This window comes from Geotrypetes seraphini, chromosome 11 (assembly GCF_902459505.1).
Source record: "Geotrypetes seraphini chromosome 11, aGeoSer1.1, whole genome shotgun sequence".
NCBI classification, from domain to species: Eukaryota; Metazoa; Chordata; class Amphibia; order Gymnophiona; family Dermophiidae; genus Geotrypetes; species Geotrypetes seraphini.
In genome coordinates, this window is record NC_047094.1 from 94,039,837 (window position 1) to 94,063,603 (window position 23,767).

At 40.2% G+C, this 23,767-nt stretch overlaps 1 protein-coding gene across 1 annotated transcript in view; it reads left to right on the plus strand.

Annotated features, from left to right (window-relative positions):
- The window catches only part of TAF4 (TATA-box binding protein associated factor 4), a 200,974-nt gene that overhangs the window by 128,194 nt on the left and 49,013 nt on the right, over positions 1 to 23,767 (plus strand). Inside the window, exons 6-12 of the mRNA XM_033914827.1 lie at positions 1,217 to 1,339; positions 3,242 to 3,331; positions 15,383 to 15,619; positions 17,080 to 17,227; positions 21,781 to 21,895; positions 22,185 to 22,354; positions 23,310 to 23,440. Coding sequence (XP_033770718.1) covers positions 1,217 to 1,339; positions 3,242 to 3,331; positions 15,383 to 15,619; positions 17,080 to 17,227; positions 21,781 to 21,895; positions 22,185 to 22,354; positions 23,310 to 23,440 — 1,014 coding nt within the window. The remainder of the gene's footprint in view (positions 1 to 1,216; positions 1,340 to 3,241; positions 3,332 to 15,382; positions 15,620 to 17,079; positions 17,228 to 21,780; positions 21,896 to 22,184; positions 22,355 to 23,309; positions 23,441 to 23,767) is intronic.

Here is a 23,767-nt window from a genome sequence, read left to right on the forward strand (position 1 = left end):
GGGTAATTATTTGTATTTTCATGCATATTAACTTGTGTGTGGGTGCGCCATAGTGATATATATTTTTTACTAGGGCGCATTAATTGCAAAATTAGAATATTTGTTTTTAAGGATTTTTCTTTTTCTTTGTGAGCATTTACCTCACCTGCCCGAAGTAGTAACCTCTACCGTAGCTTTGTAAAAGCCAGCGTTAGCTTTTTACCTCTATTATTTAATTTCCTAATTTGTATTTATATTTATAATGTGGAAGCTAGAAGGTAGTTTTGTGAATCTGTGTAAAAATATTTAAATGTTACTCTTTGATAAATTCTCCTTCAGGTCTTTTTGTTGAAACAGTGATGTGCACAGGAAATGCAGTAGCTGATCTGCTTCCATAGGAGCATGCATGTAGTGATGTGATTTTGCAGCAGATCCTAACTTTGTCTTATGTGGCATGCTTAAGTTCAGTATTAACCGATCTACCTCCAAAGAATTAATTTCCCAAAAATGTAATTTTTCTAATTTCAGACCTAATTTTCTACTCTCTTTTTCCATTTGGTGAACACCTTGTAAGACTTCTGCAACCCACAATTTTTGGGAAGGACAGTTTCATATTCTTGTTCTCATAACATGTTTGACTTATCTGGCAGGTGAAAAGTTGAGCTGCAAGACTGTACCATTTGTGTAGGACCATCCCCTATGAGAAGGGAAACACAACGAGTAGAAGAAGACATTTTAGTGTTGTTATTCCTATATTTATGCTGACATTTTCATTTTATTTTATTGAAGGACCCCTGAAGAAGGCAAAGGTTTGCTGAAACACAGCCCGTGTAGGGTCCCTTTATAATGACCTTTCCTGGAAGCAATTAGCATTAATTATGTGAAAGTTTTTGCAACATGGTTATGTAATTTTATGTTCATGATATTTTAATAAACTTTGGGAATCTTTTACCCAGAGACTATTGTTCCACTTTTGTTGTTTTGGACTATCCACTATGCCATGATTTTAGGGACAGTGAGTAAGATACTTAACTCTGCCATACCTTGGAACAAAGTTCCCCCAGACACAAGAAAATTTGCATCAGCCAAACAGTAGCATCTTGCACTGACCTCAAATCCATCTAGCCCATGTTATGGAGAGAATGGGGGCTTTGGAGTACCAGAGCCATTTCTTGAAACAATATTTGTTCTTCATGAGCATGCCAACAGTAAAATGTATGTGCTCTCTTCTAATCAGGAAACCATGGAAAATGTGAAGAAGTGCAAGAATTTTCTATCAACGCTAATCAAACTGGCTTCCTCTGGTAAACAGTCCTCAGAAACTGCAGCTAATGTGAAAGAACTTGTCCAGAACTTGCTGGTAAGAAATAGCATCAGTCACCAGGTTCATGGCATACTCCTCTTCCTAGGTCAAATCCGTACTTTGAAGAGGATTTGGACCCTTTGCATATGTATGTAACTGGATTTGTTTCAATGATAGAATAATGCTGATAAACAGAAGCAGGTTACATTGCGTTAGAATAGATGAGGTAAATTAGACATTTTAGGAGAGAAGCTGAGGAGTATGTCACTGTCAGTGCTGTGCTGCACTGAAATTAAAGTTTACACCACTTGTCTTAAACACCAAGCACGTGGTGTTTTTTGGTTTTTTTTTAAACATTTAAATCTTGGGTTTGAGACTGTTTTTCCAGTTGTACTTTGTGAGGCTAACTGTGAGGTGGCTGCTGCTTACAGATATCAGAATAAGTTACACTTCTCCCTCCGTATTCGCAGTTTCAGCATTCGTGGTTTCGATTATTCACGGTTTTTAGCTTGCTGGCTCCTCCCCTCCCCCCAATTACGTCAGCTTGCATAGAGAAATCGCCAATTCCAAATGTTTACAAAGAAAAATTGCTGATTCCCAGCACTTTATTCACTGTGTTTTGCCTCTCCTTCAGGAACAGGCCACGTCTCCCACCATGTTATTCACGGTTTCACCATTATGGTTTTTAATAGAAAACAGTGAATAACATATGAAAAAGTTATTCGCGGTTTTTCTGTATTCACGGGTTTGTTAATCCCCTATCACAGCGAATATGGAGGGAGAAGTGTATTTGAATATCTTTAAATGTATTTTCAGCCAAACTATCTGCCAATATTCTGAACTACTATTGATTATCTTGGAATGATTCTGCACCAGATTTGCTATAGTCTCTTAATTACTCATTATACAGTAATCACTAAATTTGTGATCCCCCCACCATCTATTGAATATACTGGCCTAAGCTTAACTGGATAAACCACTTGTTGAAATTGACTTTTATCTGCTTATGTGGATAGAGACTGAATAATTGTCAATATCACTCAAGTTTAAATCATGTACCTATTATGCGTCTGATCCCTTTGTCTTCTGTCCATAAAATGTTCAATCTGATTTGAAGATATCCAGCCAAAAGTTATATTTAAAAAAAATACCCTCTTGAAGCAGACTCCAATGTTAATTGCATAAATCCTTTTTAATTATGACTTCTATATATTTTTTAAAATAAATTTTGTATTTCTTGGTAGCCTGTTTTGTCATGGAGCTATTTATTGATTGTTTTCAAATTGATACCTTTTATCTATTCAAATTGCTGCAAAACAAAGCATGTGGTGCAGTTTCACTGAGCCTGGCAAGCCACCTTCAAAGGGGGAAGGTCTCTGCGGTTTCTTTTCACCCAGCATACTTTATAAATACAAATCTGTGTAAAGCAGGCACTCCAGCCTTGCCTCCAACCCCAGCAAACATACTTTTCTGCACTGATGGTTCAGGAGAATTTTCAAATGGCCTTCCCTCTCCTACTTCATCTGACAGATAAATCCACTGATTACTTATTCTAATGATCAGACATCTTAAACACCTTGGTATTAGATAAGATATAGGGGGGGTGGGATTGGGAAAGATAATAATTGCTAATTGTGTTATTATTAATAAATGGGTGGGTGGGAAGGGATTCTTTTATATTTATATATTTTAAGGATTATAAGTAAGATTGTCAAGTGATTTGTTAAAAATTTTTCTGATTGATTATTATACACTTGTTGTAAGATTTGAAAATAAAGATTTTTTTTAAAAAAAGATAAATCCCCTGTTTTGTAGCAGAAATCTCTTTGAAAATTTAAGGTAGTGTTCTGGGATACTGCTTAAATTGATGTGCTTTAAGTAAAGGCAAAAGCCTGTTTGGTGTTTATACAATGAGAGTATGTGAAACTTAGTTTTTTTTAAATGTCATTTGTTTCACAGGATGGAAAAATTGAAGCAGAAGATTTTACCAGCAGGTTATATCGAGAGCTTAATTCTTCACCTCAGCCTTACCTTGTGCCTTTCCTGAAGGTAATTCTGCTTTTATTTTTCCTAGTAATGTGTTCATTAAATCAGGGCATCAATGTGAAATCAGCTGTCATACATTAGCTCAGTAGTGTGCTCCTCTGAAGAAAACACTATTCTGTTCTATTCAGTTTTATTCATATCCTGTCTATATTACATTGAATACAAAGCATGCTACTAAAAAAGTGTTAACAAATGCTGTTATTGAAACCAAATCACTCCAATTGTAATCTAAGTATATTCTTCACACAGTTTTGCAGTGAAATACTTTCACTGATGTCAGAACAATTCTCAGATAGTGTTTAAAGAGCCATCAGAAGCGGCACTCCAGATATTCAAGATATCAATTTATGGAGCTGTTTGCCACTAATGTTTCCTCATAGGCTCACTAGATCAGCGTTGATGCCCGCCATATTTAAGAAGTTTCTTAACTGAAAATTATATGGGCATGCCCTGAAGCAGTATCGTTGCACAAAACATGCATGTCGGCGTTGGTGTTCTGCTGTTCCTGGTATCAGCTAATGTTTGAACCAGGACTTCAAAGTTAAGTCTCGACTTAACTATTTATTCAAGCTTAAGAGCTGGATTCGTATAAAAATTATAAGCTAAAAATAAGATAGCTACAGAATTAAGTTTAGACTCAGTAGTGTAGGAGCCTATGAGGAAGCGTTAGCAGCAAACAGCTCCATAAATTGATATCTTATATTTCTGGAATGCCGCTTCTGATGGCTCTTTAAACACTATCTGAGAATTGTTCTGACGTCAGTGAAAGAATTTCACTGCAAAGCTGTGTGAAGAATATACTTAGCTTACAATTGGAGTGATTTGCATATTATGGTGAAATTTGGTACTACAGCAAATCTCAAAAGTTATTCAGCTGGTTTAAGTTATTGAATCCAAAGTATGCTTCTAATAAAGTGTTAACAAATGCTGTTAAGAATTTACAAATCTTCACTAATCTGCTATAACAGATGGGGAGTATGTGGCGCAGTGGTTAGAGCTACAGCCTAAGTACCCTGAGGTTGTAGGTTCAAATCCCATGCTGCTCCTTGCAACCCTGAGCAAGCCACCTACTCCCCCATTGCCCCAGGTACATTAGGTAGAGTGTGAGCCTACCAGGACAGATAGGGCAAAATACTTGAGTACCTGAATGTAAACCACTTAGGATATAAGTGGTATATAAATACTTTAAATAAATAAATATTAAAATACTTATGAAATAAAAATGTTTTTAAAGCTTTGTGAAAAAGTAAATAAGTTGGATTTTAATCTGGAATGGGATGTCATTCCAAATTTTGCTCGAGTTGGCCAAGTTAAAGTGCACTTTGAAATCTAAGTATTGACTCCTTCTTTATAAGCACGAAGGGTGTGGATTGAAATTTTTTGGTCTGATTATCAGAGGAAGCAGTGGGTGAAACGGGCCCGTTAGAATCAGCATTCAAAATTAATGCTTCAGCAACTACAAGATAAGTGTTTTGGATGATTTATATTATTGAGAAATTTTAAGTGCATATCCACATTTTGCACATATATATTGAGTGATGGGATAGAGGAAGACTGATGATTACAACACTGTTTATACTAGCTGAACAGCCATTTGGCTGGCGTGTAATGACTAGTAAATAGTCTGAGGTCTTTTTTCTCCTCCCCGTTTATTGCTAAACAAGTTACAATTAAAAAGAGTATATTTTTCTTGGGCACACTAGAAGATATGAATCATTACTAATGTTTTTGAATTCTACTTTTGTTTCTAATTTTGCATTCTGGGTTGTGGAATTCTAAGTATAGTTGTTTGTTGTTTCTGTAATAGATTTTACACATGGAATTTGGCATTTTCATTATTTCCCACTTTTTCTATGGGTAGAAGTATATGGGGCAAATAATAAAAACAGACAAACAAAAAAAGTCTTAAAAGTGGCCTAAATGGGCACTTGGATGATCAAAAAGCCTGATCGTCCAAGTACTCATAACCAAAGCTTGTTTTAGACGTATCTAAAACCAGCTTAGGCCTTTCCCCTGCTTCTAAATGCATAGAGCGAAAAGAGGCATTTTTAGAGGAGGGGAAAGGGCAGGAGGTGGGCCGACCTATACATAGGTGTACAGCATGTATAACCAAAAGTTTTGGCAGGCTGCCTGGTTGGCACTTATACGTTTTGACTTAGACCAAGTCAAAATAGGTATAAATGCCGGAAAAGAACATAAGAATTGCCGCTGCTGGGTCAGACCAGCGGTCCATCGCACCTAGCAGTCTGCTCACACGGTGGCCCCCCAGGTCAAAGACCTGTGCCCTAACCGAGACCAGCCCTACCTGCGTTCTTTCTGGTTCAGCAAGAACTTGTCCAACCTTGTCTTGAATTCCTGGACGGTGTTTTCCCCTATAACAGACTCCGGAAGAGCATTCCAGCTCTCCACCACTCTCTGGGTGAAGAAGAACTTCCTTATGTTTGTACTGAATCTATCCCCTTTTAACTTTAGAGAGTGCCCTCTCGTCCACTCTACCTTGGAGAGGGTGAACAACCTGTCTTTATCTACTGAATCTAATCCCTTTATTATCTTGAATGTTTCGATCATGTCCCCTCTCAGTCTCCTCTTTTCAAGGGAGAATAGGCCCAGCTTCTCTAATCTCTCACTGTTCGGCAGCTCTTCCAACCCCTTAACCATTTTAATTGCTCTTCTCTGGACCCTTTCGAGTAGTGCCATGTCCTTCTTCATGTATGGCGACCAGTGCTGGACGCAGTATTCCAGGTGAGGGCGTACCATGGCCCGGTACAGCGGCATGATAACTTTCTCCGATCTGTTCGTGATTCCTTTCTTAATCATTCTTAGCATTCTGTTCGCCCTTTTCGCCGCCGCCGCACATTGTGCAGACGGCTTCATCGATTTGTCGACCAGTACTCTTAAGTCCCTTTCCTGGGGGGTCTCTCCAAGTACCACCTTGGACATTCTGTATTCATGCATGGGATTTTTGATACCAACATGCATTACTTTACACTTATAATAATAATAATAATAATTTTATTTCTTATATACCGCTGTACCGTGAGGTTCTAAGCGGTTTACAGTAGAAACAGAAGAAATGCAATAAGTAAGATTAATTAAGATGAAGAGAAAGTACTTAGAGTTCCCTGACTGTCCCAAAGGCTCACATTCTTGCTAAAGTACTTGAGAAAAATAAATTAGTTAGGTTATAAACATAGAGTAGAAGAAGGTAGGAAAACAGTTCATAGGAAAATTAATTTCGAATACATTATACATTATATATTGTTCAAGGCGGAATACAAATTATAGGAATTACCAAAAGAATTGCGTAATAAAGATTATCTAGATAAATTACATAACAGTGATTCGTGTACATTAAATGGTGTGGTAGAGGATTCAATTTTGAGAATTACAAATCAAGGGAATCAAGTGATAACAGAATATAGTGGAGATTATCAGTATAAACGGTTTACAGATTGGAAGTTACCTAATAATGAAGTAAGAAATTTATTGGATAGTGTGGAAAATGTTTATATAGGAATCAGAGTATGTATGATAGGAAAGGTTCTAAGAATTGAATTAATGTGTTATTCTATCGAGGGAGAGCTTGTGCATAAAGGGAGGATATTAGTTGGTAATGATGTGTTTTCTGAATAGAAATGTTTTGATTTCTTTTCGAAACACTTTGATGTTTGTTGTATTGATCATTAGTTTGGTGATTGTGGGGTCAATTTTTGCTGCCTGTGTCGCTAGAAGGCTGTCGTATAGTTTCTTAAGACGGGTTCCATTATTAGGTGGGAAGGTGAATAGGTTTTGAGTTCTTCTTGATCTGGATGAGCGGTAATGGTTTAGGCGGTTGTTTAGGTAACAGGGGGCAGTTCCGTGGGTTATCTTAAACAGCAGACAATAGAACTTGAATTGAGTTCTTGCTTTTATCGGAAGCCAGTGAGAGTCTATATAGGCGGGAGTGATGTGGTCAAATTTGCTGAGACAGTAGATGAGTCTGATGGCAGTGTTCTGAACTGTCTGTAGTTGTTTTATCATATTGTTAGGACATGTTAGGTAGAGGCTGTTGCAGTAATCCAAGTTACTGAGTGTGAGGGATTGTACAATGATCTTGTAGTGTTCTTTGGTAAAGAAATTTCTTATTTTTCTTAGGTTTCGCATGGTGAAGAATGCCTTCTGTATGACTTTGTGTATCTGTGTCTGCATAGTGCAGCGTCTATCTAATTGTATTCCTAGAATTTTTAGAGTGCTCTGTATGGGATATTTGATTGTATTTACTTCCAATTCTGTTATAGATTGCTTTTGTTCCTTCTCTAGTAGTAGGAATTTGGTTTTCTCTGCATTCAGTTTCAATTTATTGTTCTTCATCCATTTTTCTACAGTTTCTAGTGTTGTTATCAGGTGTTCATTGGAGCTGGGGTCTTGTATGTCAAATGGGAGAATGATGGTTATGTCATCTGCGTAACTGAAAGATGTTATATTTAGGGCGTCTAGGGCAGTGCCTAAGGAAGCTATGAAGAGGTTGAATAGTATGGGCGATAGTGGGGATCCTTGTGGTACTCCGCAGGGGTTTGTCCATGGTTCAGATAAAATATCTTTTGACTTAACTCTATATGATCTTGTTTGAAGGAAGCCTTGGAACCAGTTGTGAACTTTACCAGTTATTCCTATGGCATCTAGTGTCTGAAGAAGTATTAGATGATCTACTAAGTCAAATGCTGCTGAAAGGTCGAGTTGGATGATTAGTAACTTGTTTCCTTTGCTGAAGTGCTGTCGGGCTATATCAAGTAAAGATACCAGTAATGTTTCTGTGCTGTGATTGGCTCTGAAACCAGATTGAGTTGGATGTAGAATGTTGTGGTCTTCAAGGTAATTGGATAGATATTGTGCAACTAGACCCTCGATGATTTTGATGTATAGTGGGATAGAAGCAATTGGTCTATAATTTGTTGGATTGTCTATTGGGCCTTTGGGATCTTTTAGTATGGGGGTGATTATTATTTCTCCAAGTTCTGGAGGGAATTGACCTTCCTTGAGAGTGGTTTGCAACCATAACGTGAGACAAGTAATAAATTTGGTAGATGCTGTTGCTAATAGGTAAGGAGGACAGTTGTTCAAATCACAGGAGGATTTGCTGTATTTTTTGTATAGCAGGTCCAGGTCTGACCATTGTGTTGTTGGGAAGTTGGTCCAGGTCCTATCTGCTGAGATGGCTTCGTCATTTGTGGGTTTTATTGGTATCTCTTCAATGATATTTTGGGAATTGTTGAATGTAGATCTGATTGTGGTGATTTTATTTTTGAAGTAGTCCGATAATTGTGAAGCTGTTGGAGTCTGGGTTCCTTGGGTGGTGAGGAAGGGTTTGGTATCTGTGAGGTTTTTTACAATGCTGAAAAGTTTTATGGTGTCTAGTTTTTCAGTGCCAATGAGTTTGGAGTAATAGTCTTTACGTTTTTCCTTCAGTTTGATTTTATATTGTTTGATTTGGGATCTCCATTCTGTTTTAATGTGGTCTTGTTTCTGTTTTTTCCATGATCTTTCTAGTTGTCTGCATTGCCTCTTTAGTTGTATGAGTTCAGTGTCATACCATTTGTCTGATGGTCTGCTTATTTTGTTTTTTGTTTTTAGTGGTGCTAGTTTGTTCAAAGTGGTTTCCCTAATGTAACGCCATGTGTTTATGAACTCCTTGTGGTTGTTTAAGTCTAGTAATGGGTCTACTGTGTCCCAGAAAGTAATGGGTTCGATTTTCTGTCTGGATTTGAAGCTGGTTGTGATTGGAATAGATTTGATTTTATTATACATCCAATTGATGGTGAAGGTGTACTTGTAGTGGTCGGACCATAAGGTTGGTTTCCAAGAGCCGTTGGTGATGTGGATGTTTTGTGTGTTGAGGTTGGGAGATGTGTAAGCGGCAATGTCAAGTTGATGACCCTTTTCATGTGTGGGTTCAGGATTGAGTAATTGGTAAGATAGGGTGTTGAGGAATGAAAGAATGTCTGCTACTTGATTGGAGGTGTGGTCTTCTAAGTGGAGGTTGATGTCTCCTAGGATCAGGTTGTGTGTGGAAGATAAGGAATTCTGGAAGATAAATTCTTCTAGTTCTTGTTTAGAAGTGTTCCATTTTCCTGGAGTGACATAGCATAGAAGGCAGTTCAGAGTTCCTGTGAGAGACTTGTCTGAGAGTTGGCAAGCAAGAAGGTCTAGGTGAGGGGTGGAGTGCTTGGTAAGGACTTTAATATTGAGGTTATTTTTTACAATGAGAGCTAGACCTCCACCTCTTCTGTTTACTCTGCAAACTAGCTCTAGTTTGTAACCGTTTGGGCAAAATTCAGTAATGCGAGGATCTGAGTCTGAAGTGAGCCAGGTTTCGGTTAGGAAGAGGCAACCTAAATTATCTTTGATCAGCCAGTCTTTAATTAGTTCTGTCTTTGGGCTGATTGATCGTATATTCAGATATGCGCAATCAATTGATTTGAATATATTGGGAGATTGTGTGGTGTGAGTATTGGTAATAGTTCTGGATGTAGATTGAGGTTTTTGAGAGTTGGTCTTGGTTTTTGATGGTGGTCTTTTTCTCCAGGTTGCGTGAATGTTTTCAAGATTGGATGATGAACATGTTATCAGTGTTCTGGGGGTTTGCAGTTTCCTAGTGGATTGAAGCAGTCTGTGTGTTGTTGTGAGGATGGGTATGGAGTGAGTGTGATATCCGACAGTTTTCCATTTGTCTAAGAGAATGGAGAGCAGTAGTAGGACTATGTAGAGTTTGGTTATGAGTGTTGCCATTTTTTTTTTTTTTTGTGTGTGTGGATAGGGGTGTTAGTTCTGGTGTTTTTTGTTCTATTGGTGTTACCTGTCTTTTTGGAGTGCCTATGTCTGTAAGTAGGATTTATGAGTGAGTTTTGAGAAGATGTGTGAGTGGGTGTTGAGAATTGTTCTTGGTGCTAATATGTGTTTAAATAAGTTAGGGTAAGCTATCTATCAGTAAGTTGTCTATCAACCATTAAGTATGATTCTATAGTTAAATAAAACAAAGTAAACCAACTGTTAAGTAAAAAACTAGCAGTTAGGTATGAGATTTGATCTTTGTGCTAGTATGTGTTTAAACAGGTTAAGGGCAAGAAGTCTATCAGTATGTTGATTATCAACCATTAATTATAAGTCAACAGTAAAAATAAAACATGGTAAACCAGCAGTTAAATATAACAATGTATAACAAGTTATTTTGGTCTTCCTGCTGGCTTATGGTGTTAGAAGGCTGTGCGCTATTGGAATGCTCAAAATTAAGGATCCCTCTGGTTTCGATGTAGTGGCTGAAAGTATTATCATTTATCAATCTATATGTAGAATTATAGGTTATTAAACAGTATTATCACTTATCAATCTATATGTAGAAATACAAGTTAGTTAAGTAATACTATCACTTATCTAGCTATATGAAGAAATACATCTAGTAATTGTATGTCTCTAATGGAAATATATGCTTAACAGTTATTTATGCAGGTAGGCAGTTTTATTTTCAAGTCTATGGGCTCCTGGTAGTAGCGGCTGGACCCGCTGCTGCTTAGGTGTATAAGCAATTGATTTCCCACTGCTGTTGATGTTTAAAGGCAGGCAGATTGATCTCTCCAACGGATTGCATGGGGAGGAGCTCACATGCCTAGCTGTATCGTGGTAAAGGGCTCCCGGTAGTGGCGGCTGGTCTTGCTGCTGCTTAGGTGTAAAAGCAGTTGAACCTCATTTGCCATGTTGCTGCCCATTTCTTGAGCATGGTTATGTCGTGTTGCAGATCTTCACAGTCCCCCTGCATCTTCACTACTCTGAATAACTTCATATCGTATCGTCCGCAAATTTAATCACGTCACTCATCGTACCTATTTCCAGATCATTTATGAATATGTTGAAGAGCACGGGTCCAAGCACCGAGCAAGGGGCTGCTGAGCTGATTGTGGCTGCCGCGATTAGCTCAGCGGCCCCGGCAACCTGCCCCCCCCCTCACTGCAACCATCGCGGCAGGAGAGATGGCTCTTCAGGGCAGGAGGGAGCCCAACCCCCTCCTGCCCTAACCGCCCCCCTGATCCCCCGTCCAGCAGGCCCGCCATCCTCAGAATGGCGGGCCTTAGAGCCTGATTGGCCCAAGCGCCTCAAGCCCCGCCCACAGGTGGGACCTTAGGCACCTGGGCCAACTGGAATTGGCCCAGATGCCTTAGGTCCCTCCTGTGGTCGGGGCCTTAGGCACATGGGCCCAACCCAGCCTAGGTTCACCTAAGGCTACCGCCTAGCCTTAGGTGACCTTAGGCGGTCTTGCGGGCCTCCCTATGCTCCTGGAGGCTCCTTCAATATAGGTGGCCTGCCTGGGGAGCATTTTTTTTTTTTCTTTTTAATGTGCATCCCGATTGGCTGATTAGACAGCTGTAGGAAGCCTACAGCTGCCTATAATTGGGACACACTTTGCAGAATCCAGGCCTAAATGCTCCAACACTGCTCTGATGCTCATAGGAATTATATGAGTGACGGAGCAGCTTCAGAGCATTTAGTGCTCCAGGCCGCTGTATAAACCTCTACCGCAGCTTAGTAAAATATTGTGGGGGGAGGGGGGGGTTAAATAGGGTTTGGATATGACTACTTAAAAAGTGCTGAGGATCCTTGGATTAGTGGATACTATGAAAAATTAAATAATTAAAGGAGTGGAGGAGTATCTTAATGGTTAGTGCAGTGAGCTGAGAGCTTGGGGATCTGGCCTTGATTTCTACTATGCCTTCTTATGATCCTGAACACAAAATAGAACCCAAAAAATGTATAGGGAGGAAAAATATATAACTGCTGCCAAACCTCCCCAACCCCAAGAAAACCAACTGACAAGGGGGAGAGACAAGAAGAAACCTCAATCTAAATTAATCAGCAAATTGCACATAGTGTGAAACAGGAGAACCCTCAGTAACACAGCCACCCACTAAGGGAAAGGCTGTCACCGGCTGACACTCAGAAAGAGTGTAAACTGTGAAACATCCCCGGGTTCTTCCTGTGAGTGAGAGTAAATCAAGTGCACCCCCAAAAAGTGCTACGTGTGAAAAAAGATTCTAGAAATCAAAAAAACACACTATGAGGTTAAGAAATTCTTGTCTCTACTCCTTGCCAGGGGGGCCAAACAAGGAAGGAAAGTGTCCAAATCTGTCCAAATCAGAACCAAGCCAGTCAATAAATGGAAGTACTTAGCTTCTTTAGACTGTAGAACAGCCAGCCGATGTGTAACATCATCCGTCCAACGGGGCTCCGTTTCGGGGGTGCACACCCCCTTCCTCAGGAACAACTGGACTGTAATAAGACTGGTGATTCCTCCGGCGTGGCTTGGAAAGTAAGGCAGAAAATGGCACCTAACAGAGGGAAACGCCTCCAGATTTAAACTGCAGCCACTAGTATTATTGGATGAAAAAGTCAGATGACCAATTTCTTGAGGGAAGAGGTGGAAATTCCCTGAATACCAAAAAAGAGTAAAAAATGACAGCATATCAACTGAAGTAAGTCCCACAAAAAATGCAAATGGGATTATACTGTGTGTACGAAAAAAAGGAAATTAGGCAAAAGTCAGTTCGCAAAAAAGGCTAGTATGTAAGTTGCCATTCTATATACTCATTATGTCCGTTAGGAATAAGGGTCTGTAATTCAAATATCCAGTATTGTTCTCTTCTCTGTAACCACTTGGTTTTATTACCCAGATAGTCAGCAAACAGATGTTCAATAATGAACCAGCGTAAGTCTCGGAAAGTATGGCCATATTGGATACAATGGGGGACCATAGGAGAATTCAATGATTGAGTGTTGATCCGTGACCGATGTTCTATCAATCGGGTTCTGACAGTTCTCTGTGTGCGACCCACATAGATCATAGTGCAGGGGCAGATGATAACATAAATAGCCCACATGGATTTACAAGTGGTGTCTGACTTTAAAGTGTATAATCTGCCAGTATTAGGATGTTGCCACTGATTGCCCTGAATGGTAGTATGACAAATGTCACAAGTGTCACTGCATCTGGAATGACGGCCTTCCCGCATAGTAAAGCCCCTGTTCTTGCTATACCTAGAATGAACCAGGTAGTCTCCTAAGTTCTTTGCCCGGGAATACGCTATGCGGGGAAAATCCTGGAAGACCGGGTGAAGCTGAAGAATAGACCAATGTCAGCCAGTTCCTCCGTGTCCGTAGGATTTGTTCTGACACCAAAGAGTTCCGCTTTCAAGCGAGGAAACTTTACGCCAGATTCAAGGAGAGAGGGTACCCTCATAACGTTCTACAGAACGCTTATACTAGGGCCCTTTTCGCTAATAGGGAACTCCTCCTTTCAACGACTTCTACTCAAGAAGCGGAGGGCACCACATGCATATTGACTTTTTCTAATCATGCTGCCCGTGTTGCCCAGAGCATCCGGAAACATTGGTCTATTCTTCAGCTTCACCCGGTCTTCCAGGATTTTCCCCGCATAGCGTATTCCCGGGCAAAGAACTTAGGAGACTACCTGGTTCATTCTAGGTATAGCAAGAACAGGGGCTTTACTATGCGGGAAGGCCGTCATTCCAGATGCAGTGACACTTGTGACATTTGTCATACTACCATTCAGGGCAATCAGTGGCAACATCCTAATACTGGCAGATTATACACTTTAAAGTCAGACACCACTTGTAAATCCATGTGGGCTATTTATGTTATCATCTGCCCCTGCACTATGATCTATGTGGGTCGCACACAGAGAACTGTCAGAACCCGATTGATAGAACATCGGTCACGGATCAACACTCAATCATTGAATTCTCCTATGGTCCCCCATTGTATCCAATATGGCCATACTTTCCGAGACTTACGCTGGTTCATTATTGAACATCTGTTTGCTGACTATCTGGGTAATAAAACCAAGTGGTTACAGAGAAGAGAACAATACTGGATATTTGAATTACAGACCCTTATTCCTAACGGACATAATGAGTATATAGAATGGCAACTTACATACTAGCCTTTTTTGCGAACTGACTTTTGCCTAATTTCCTTTTTTTCGTACACACAGTATAATCCCATTTGCATTTTTTGTGGGACTTACTTCAGTTGATATGCTGTCATTTTTTACTCTTTTTTGGTATTCAGGGAATTTCCACCTCTTCCCTCAAGAAATTGGTCATCTGACTTTTTCATCCAATAATACTAGTGGCTGCAGTTTAAATCTGGAGGCGTTTCCCTCTGTTAGGTGCCATTTTCTGCCTTACTTTCCAAGCCACGCCGGAGGAATCACCAGTCTTATTACAGTCCAGTTGTTCCTGAGGAAGGGGGTGTGCACCCCCGAAACGGAGCCCCGTTGGACGGATGATGTTACACATCGGCTGGCTGTTCTACAGTCTAAAGAAGCTAAGTACTTCCATTTATTGACTGGCTTGGTTCTGATTTGGACAGATTTGGACACTTTCCTTCCTTGTTTGGCCCCCCTGGCAAGGAGTAGAGACAAGAATTTCTTAACCTCATAGTGTGTTTTTTTGATTTCTAGAATCTTTTTTCACACGTAGCACTTTTTGGGGGTGCACTTGATTTACTCTCACTCACAGGAAGAACCCGGGGATGTTTCACAGTTTACACTCTTTCTGAGTGTCAGCCGGTGACAGCCTTTCCCTTAGTGGGTGGCTGTGTTACTGAGGGTTCTCCTGTTTCACACTATGTGCAATTTGCTGATTAATTTAGATTGAGGTTTCTTCTTGTCTCTCCCCCTTGTCAGTTGGTTTTCTTGGGGTTGGGGAGGTTTGGCAGCAGTTCTTATGATCCTGGGCATCAGGTGACTCCATTGCCCCAGGTACAAAAACTTAGATTGTGAGCTCATTAGGGAAAGAGAAAGTACCTGTATATAATATGTAAACCTAGTGAATATCTAGAAAACCTGACAGGCTGGGGAGCCTCCAGGACAGGTTTGGGAACCACTTTCTAAACTGCTTTGGTTGTATCACACAAAGGTGGTATATCAAATGCATTAGCATTTTGCATGTGTAGAATTATGTCATGATGTTTGTGCCTCTAACATGGCTATTTTTTTCCTTCCCTCAGAGGAGTTTACCTGCCCTAAGACAATTAACTCCAGACTCAGCAGCTTTTATTCAGCAGAGCCAGCAACAGCAGCCGTCCACGCAAGCTACGACCGCACTTACAGCGGTGATGCTTAGTGGCTCTATCCAGCGCACTGCAGGAAAACCCACTGCCACTGTAACAAGTACTCTGCAGCAGCCTGTAATAAGTCTCACACAGCCTCCACAAGTTGGGAAGCCAGGGCAGCCTACGCCGCTGGTATGTAAGCCAAAGTCCTTTTATTATCTCTTCTGGATTGGGATGGAAATATATGGATTCACAATGCATTCTCTATATGTAGCCAGTGCATAGTTCTGTGTGTGTCCTGAAGCTTCCACAGCCCAAGTTAGGAGAAGCGTATTGGTCATTGTGTTCTGTTTCAAAGTAACCTATCCAAATGCTTTGTTTTCCCTTTATCTTACATATAAATGTCAAACTGATGATAATTCTTTATAATGGCATCAGTTAGTTCCAAGTGTGATACATTTAGTGATATGGACTCCTGTTCACAAAGTATATCATTCAGGCGTTCCGCTCTATCTTTCACAATACATTATTGCTTATATGCCTACTAGAACTTTAAGATCTTCCCAATCCAATTTATTACATGTATCATCCCTCTGCTAGATCTGCCATGACTCCATCCATCCAAAGATCTTTAGCGACACAGGCCCTACATTGTAAAATGTTCTACTCCCTGAAATTAGGTTTCTTTCCTCCTATTCAGACTTCCACAGCTCTCTCAAGGCCTTTATTCAGAGATGCCTTTTAGGTCTAACACTTAATTTTCAACTCCCCTTATATCTTAGCTAACTTGACAGCAGTTGTAGATTTGTGTCTCAGTGCATTGGCACCAGAGGTCTATACCATTTCTCTATTCTCCTATTCCTATCACTTTCATATAATTAATGGAGTTCATTACTTCCTCCTTTTATCTCTTCTTCCTTTTAATATTCTCTTTTCCCCTTTTAATGTTAAGTCACCCAAACTGGGATATTATATAAACTGCTCTGATGGCCATCACCCTAAGCGGTATATCAAATCTCTAATAAAACTTGAAAACTCACTGGGACCTGACTTGAAACACCAAGTTATTTCATACCAGTCACTAACCAGCTTTCAAACAGCAATGACTTTGAATAACTATTGACCTGAGCAGGATTTGAGCTAGTGATTTATATGCTAAAAGTGCTACAAACCTGTGCCAGTGCCTTTGTGCCATCTGGTTTTGCCCCTCAGTGAGCATAGTAGGAAAGCTTTTAGAGATGCATTTTTTTAATTTTTTTTTAAAATAAATTCTTTATTCATTTTAAAACTGACAAACAAGTGATTAATATTAAAACATTACATTACTAATAAAATATACAGCACTTGACATTTTTATACATATAATCCATTAAAGTAGAAATTATAACCCTTTCCCCCCCACCCAACAATTCAACAGAAATCCAATCATTAAATAAAAATATTAATCATCCAATTTCCCCCCTCCCCCCAATAAAATACATGTATCCATCAGAAAGGAAAACGATGTTCATTCATTACAATAATTCTCTAATGGCCCCCAGATTTTTATAAAGTTGTTATAATTACCTTTCTGTACAGCAATTGCTTTTTCCATTTTAAAGATGTATTATGTTCATTCCTGCTATTATAATTGCTCCTCTGCTTTCCTACAGGTTATCCAACAGGCTCAAAAAGCAAGTACTATGGTTAGACCACCACAGGTCACACTGACGCAGACTCCTATGGTGGCACTGAGACAACCTCATAATCGGATTATGCTCACTGCTCCTCCACAAATTCAATTAAATCAACTCCAAACAGGTAATGTGGTTGTCCAGTAGTTCTACTAATGTACTGTATGGAGAGCTTTACTTTGTTTGTATGGTCTTTGTTTATGAATAATTGTCCCCTAGGAAGGATTCTGATAATCCAGTGGTTAGTACAGTAGAGGATATGAAGATTTCCTTTTAATGATTTACATTTTTATTGGGAATGGTATGCATATAAAATCTTACCCATTATCTTGAAATGCTGAAATTACTGTCCCAAGTTCTCAGACATTAAGACACACCCCTCTCCCCTCTGTTTTTGAATTAAAAAACATTGGTAAGTGGTTTTGAAAATTGCCCTCTTTGGGCAATGTTATCAGTTTTTTTGCACAAAAAAGACTTTTTCAATTCCTAAGGAAGTTTAGAAGATTGAACTTATTCCTTACCTCCAATGGGGAAGGCATATATCTATACTTGTTTTGTTATTTTATAAAAAGAGCATATACACTTATGTGCTTTTATAAAAAAAATATTCTACCAGTAAACAAGCACATGTTTGCTATAAGGAAGGCATAAATAGCCCACCTAAGTTTGCTCTCAGGAATGCATATGAGTATGCTGCATAAAAAAGGATGCTCCGTGTGGTGTTGAGGGTTAACTAGAACTGCAGTCTGTATATTATGTTGTGTGAGGTTTTTTTTTTTTCCTCTCTTTGGTGTCTCTTTTCTTTGATTTGTAGTTCCTTTCTATTTCTATAAGATTTTATTGTTATTGTAAACCACCCTGTTATTGCCTAAGGAAGAGCAGTATATTAGATAAAATTAAACCATAAAACATAACCCTTTTACAGAGAGTTGTATGTAAATGCTGTTGCATTTGGTGGACATTATACATGGTAGTTTTCACATGATTAAGTTGTTAGTATTGCTTTCTATTTGATGAGGCAGACGGAGCTGCAAGCAATGTGAGGAAGAAGGATTCCACTTTGTGCGCAACTGGATGACGTTCTAGGGGAAGAGCAAGCTATTCAGGAAGGATGGACCCCACCTCAGTGGAGACGAAACGAGGCTACTTGCAGGCAACATCAAGAGAGAAATTGAGAAGTTTTTAAACTAAGAAGAAGGGGAAAGCCGACAGTCGACCGAGAGTCGATGGTTCGGGAACCGGTATACCCAGAGTATACCGTACAGAAAGACAGCGGGGAAGATTCACTGGATCATAGGCAAGCCAGAAATCCTAACGGATCAAAAGATACACAAAAGGGAAGAAAATGCAAGAAAGTAACAGGCGCAAACTCAAGTGTATATACATGAACGCAAGGAACCTAAAGAATAAGATGGGTGAATTAGAAGCTATGGCACAAAAAGATAACCTTTACATCATCGGCATCACAGAAACATGGTGGATTGAGGAAAGTGTCTGGGACACTGTGCTACCGGGATACAAGATATACCGCAGAAACAGAGTGGCTGAAAAAGGTGATGCCATTGCCCTATACGTCAAAGAGGGAATTGAATCTACCGGAGAGAACACAAAGAATAAGTTAGAGTCTCTATGGGTCAAAATTCTGGGAACAAATGGAACGGAAACGAAGATCGGCATCTACTACCGACCCCCCAGGGCAGTCCGAAGAAATCGATAGAGAAATGACGGACAAGATTAAACGCAACTGCAAGGGAGGCAATGCAGTTATCATGGGTGACTTCAATTATCCGGGGATAGACTGGAACCTAGGCAACTCCGGCTGCGGTAGGGAGACCAAGTTCCTGGATGCTGTAGGTGATTGCTTCCTGGAACAACTTGTCAGGAAAAAATATGAGAAGAAACGCAATTCTGGAATTAATTCTAAATGGACTATGAGGACCGGCGCAAGGTGTAGAAGTAGAGGGGACGCTGGGAACCAGTGATCACAATATGATCCGCTTCGACCTGGACACAGGGGCGAAACATCGATCCAGAATGACGGGCACGGCGCTGATCTTCCGATAAGGGAATTACGAAGGGACGAGACTCATGGTGGGGAAGAAGATTAAGAAAAGGATAAGCACTGTAGAACAAGCATGGCCCCTTTTTAAGGACGCAGTCACCGAGGCACAAAATCTATATATACCACGTATCGACAAAGGATCCAAGAGGAAAAAGAACAAGGAACCGGCATGGCTCACTGTGCGATGAAGGAAGCGGTCAGAGACAAGAAGACTTCGTTTAAGGAATGGAAAAGGTCGAAAACGGACGAAAACTGGAAAAAGCACAAACAGCATCAAAGCAGGTGCTATAAGGCGGTAAGAGGGGCTGAAATAGACTATGAGGAAAAAATAGCCAAGGAGACGAAAAACTTCAAGTTGCTCTTTTGATATATTAAGGGAAAATGACCCGCAAAGGAAGCGGTGGGGCCGTTGGATGACCATGGAATAAAGGGAGTGCAAAAGGAGGACAAAGCTATCGCCAACAAACTGAACACATTTTTTGTGCTTGTGTTTACCGAAGAGGATATGCACAACATACCGGAAGCTGACAGGCTTTACGCGGGAAACGAAGACGGGAAACTGACTGGGTTGACGATCAGTCTAGAAGAGGTATGCAGGCAGATTGATAGGCTTAAAAATGTTAAATCCCTGGGACCGGATGGCATCCATCCGAGGGTAATCAAGGAACTGAAAGGGGCTATAGCTGAACTGCTTCAACTAATAGCCAATCTGTTGATCAAATTGGGAAGGATTCCGGAAGACTGGAATATGGTGTATGTTACGCCGATCTTCAAGAAAGGTTTGAGGGGTGATCCAGGAAACTACAGACCGGTGAGTCTGACCTCAGTACCGGGAAAGATGGTAGAGGCGCTGATAAAGGACCGCATCATTGAGCACCTTGACGAACACAATCTGATCAGGACCAGCCAGCACGGCTTCAGCAAAGGAAGATCTTGCTTGATGAACTTGCTGCACTAATTTGAGGGAGTAAACAGGCAGATAGACAAGGGTGACCCAGTCAACATTGTATATCTGGATTTTCAGAAAGCGTTCGACAAGGTTCCGCATGAACGACTACTTCGAAAAATTGCGGGCCATGGAATCAAGGGTAAAATACTCATGTGGATTAAAAACTGGCTGACGGATAGGAAACAGAGAGTGGGAGTAAATGGACAACACTCGGACTGGAAAAGCGTCACCAGTGGAGTGCCACAGGGTTTGGTGCTTGGGCCCATGCTCTTCAACATATTTATAAACGATCTGGAAATTGGCACAACGAGGGAGATGATTAAATTTGCAGACGATACTAAGTTATTCAGAGTAGTGAAGACGCAGGAGGATTGCGAAGATCTGCAACGTGACATAAACACGCTTGAGAAATGGGCCGCAACATGGCAAATGAGATTCAGTGTGGATAAGTGTAAAGTGATGCATGTCGGTAACAAAAATCTTATACACGAATACAGGATGTCCAGGAACCCCCCAGGAAAGAGACTTGGGCGTACTGGTCGACAAGTCGATGAAGCCATCCATGCAACGTACAGTGGCGGCAAAAAGGGCGAACAGAATGCTAGGAATGAATAAGAAAGAGATCACGAACAGATCGGAGAAGGTTATCATGCCGCTGTACCGGGCCATGGTACGCCCTCACCTGGAATACTGCGTCTAGCACTGATCGCCGTACATGAAGAATGACATGGTACTACTCGAAAGGGTCCAGAGAATAGCGACTAAAATGATTAAGGGGCTGGAGGAGTTGCTGTACAGTGAGAGATTAGAGAAATTGGGCCTCTTCTCCCTTGAAAAGAGAGAAAAGAGGAGACTGAGAAGGAATATGATCAAAACATTCAAGATACTGAAGGGAAAAGACAAGTTGTTCACCTTCTCCAAGGTAGGGAGAACGAGAGGGCACTCTCTAAAGTTAAAAGGGGATAGATTCCGTACAAACATAAGGAAGTTCTTTTTCATCCAGAGAGTGGTAGAAAACTGGAATGCTCTTCCGGAGGCTGTCATAGGGGAAAACACCCTCTAGGGATTCAAGACAAGTTAGACAAGTTCCTGCTGAACCGGAACGTACGCAGGTAGGACTGGTCTCAGTTAGGGCACTGGTCTTTGACCTAGGGGCGGCCATGGGAGTCGACTGCTGGGCACAATGGACCACTGGTCTGGCCCAGCAGCGGCAATTCTTATGTTTCTATGTAAAATGACCTGACATATAAAGATAGGCTAAAACACATCAACCACAAAACAGAATTTGCTACTAGTGAGCTCACAATTATAGCAGTGAGTAGAAAAGACCTCAGACTGTCCGTAGTCCTTAATAATAATTCTTACTAAACGGACAGAGAATTGGATTTTTCTTTGACCAATGATTACCATTCTCAGTTTGTTTAGGGAAAAAAAAATACTGAAGGCTTTAAGGCAATCTGAGGTCTTTTATCCTTGCTGCTGTAATTGTGAGTACAATATTGGCAAGTTGTTTTGTGGTGATGTGGTTTATCATAGATTTGCCTCACTTGTCTTAATTTTTCTCCTACAAAAATAGGTTAAGCAGCTTAACACTGTAGGTACTTTGCAGCATTTTAAAATGTTTTCTAAGTGTGGTAGATATACATTTTTTGTTTGGTTTTTGTTACAGTCCCAGTGGTAAAATCAGCTGTATTACCTGGAGCCAAAACGCTTTCTACTGTTTCATCACAAGTAGCCGCTGTGCAGAAGAATAAACTGAAAGAACCTGGGGGAGGTTCTTTTAGGTAAGAATAAAACCTGACAAATTTCTGTTAACAGGGCAGTTTTAGAAGGGTATTTCTACTGGTGTTTCATCTTCAGAAATAGGCTTAATAAAATTGTTCTTCCTTCAGCTGGTAATAGGGGGTAAACTAAACTCATAAATGAGTTCTCTGCTTCAGACTTCCCCATCTGCATGATAATAGACAGTTTGACTGCCCAAGAAACCCTAATTGGACCTGTTGGAATAACAAGCGGTATATCAACTTTTAATAAAACTAATGGTAACCACTATCTTGTGTTTTTTCTTCTTAGGGACGATGACGATATTAATGATGTGGCATCAATGGCAGGTGTCAACCTATCAGAAGAAAGTGCACGGATATTAGCAACAAACTCTGAGTTAGTTGGCACATTAACAAGGTCGTGTAAAGATGAGACCTTCCTGCTGCCAGCCTTGTTGCAGCGAAGAATACTAGAAATAGGTACACCAAAGCTCTGCTTTTTGCAACATGAAAACCTTGAACATGAAAACCTTGTAGGAATTAGATACTTGCAGGACAGGGGCCGCTTTAGAGTATGGGACTGCAGAGCTCACATTTGTAAAAAGTTTGCACTAGCCTGTTTGGCCTTTGTTAATTGTATGTAAACTTTTGTAGTTCTTGCGCTGTGTATGTATGGTCTCCTTTTGTGCATGTTTAATTTCGGCATTTGAAGTGTATTTTCATTACAGTGTCCTCTTGCATGGCATTCATAGTAATTTTTTTAGCATACATGCTTAGAGAGGGTAAAAAGTTGGCAAGTTGAAAAGTTGCCATTGTTATAATTGTACTATAGTACTCTTACCTGGCCTTTATTTATGTCGGAGTCCAAAACCTGTTGAAAAAAAAATGTACTCAACAATGAGTTCATAATGGAAACAAAGGTTTACGATATTCAGTGAAGAGAATATTCTATAGGATAGAATTCTTGAAAAAAAAACCTTTTTGTACATAATGGGTTTTGGAACTCACTGCCTCAGTCTTGGTTTCTTTTCTTTTTAAAGTATTGTTTGAACATTCAAAGGGGAAAAAGGAGCATTTAGTGTGTTCAAGTGCAAGGCTTCCTATGTTTGGCCTTATAAAAATGAGAGTTTAGAAAATGTAACTGGTTCTTGAGACTCAATGCCATTTTCACAGTCCCCAGCATCTGGTTTGTCCATTCTGTTTATGCACTCTTACCTACAGAGGACAGACAGTGAAAATGGAGCAAAATGAACAATATGTGCAAAGTGCTGGGTTTCTGCTGCCAGGTTGCTTCTGTAACTTGGGGCAAAGTTTTAGATTTTGGCAGTATGACTTGTTGTTACAGATGTCACTGGCCCGGATGAATCAAAAACTTACCTTTTATGTTTTATGTGAAAAGTCCTTTTACTGAGGATCTTTCATCCTGTTACCTTAGGTAAAAAGCACGGGATTATGGAAATTCATCCAGACGTCATCAGTTATGTGTCACATGCAACACAACAACGATTACAAAACCTAGTAGAAAAAGTGTCAGAAACTGCCCAGCAGAAGAACATTTCTTACAAGGTAACCAGCTCTTTGAATAAGTATTTTCATTTTGGTGTGTAGATACACGGAGTAGGATGTTTGCTTATACCTTTTATTGTATCTAGAGATCACTGGCTTATTGGTATCGACAACTGCAGAGCTGGTTGCATTTCTCTAGGATCTCCCTTGCAGTATCGGATTAACAGTATTGTGCTGTGGCATCTGAGACGTGGCATCCAGTGGTGATCATGCATGTTGGCTGTACAGCATTTTCCCTCATGAGCTGTCCCTTTTAATTGGCTGCGACTTGCAAAATCTTGTAAGGCATTCATGCTTTTTTTCCCAGACTTGTAGATCTTTTTGGAA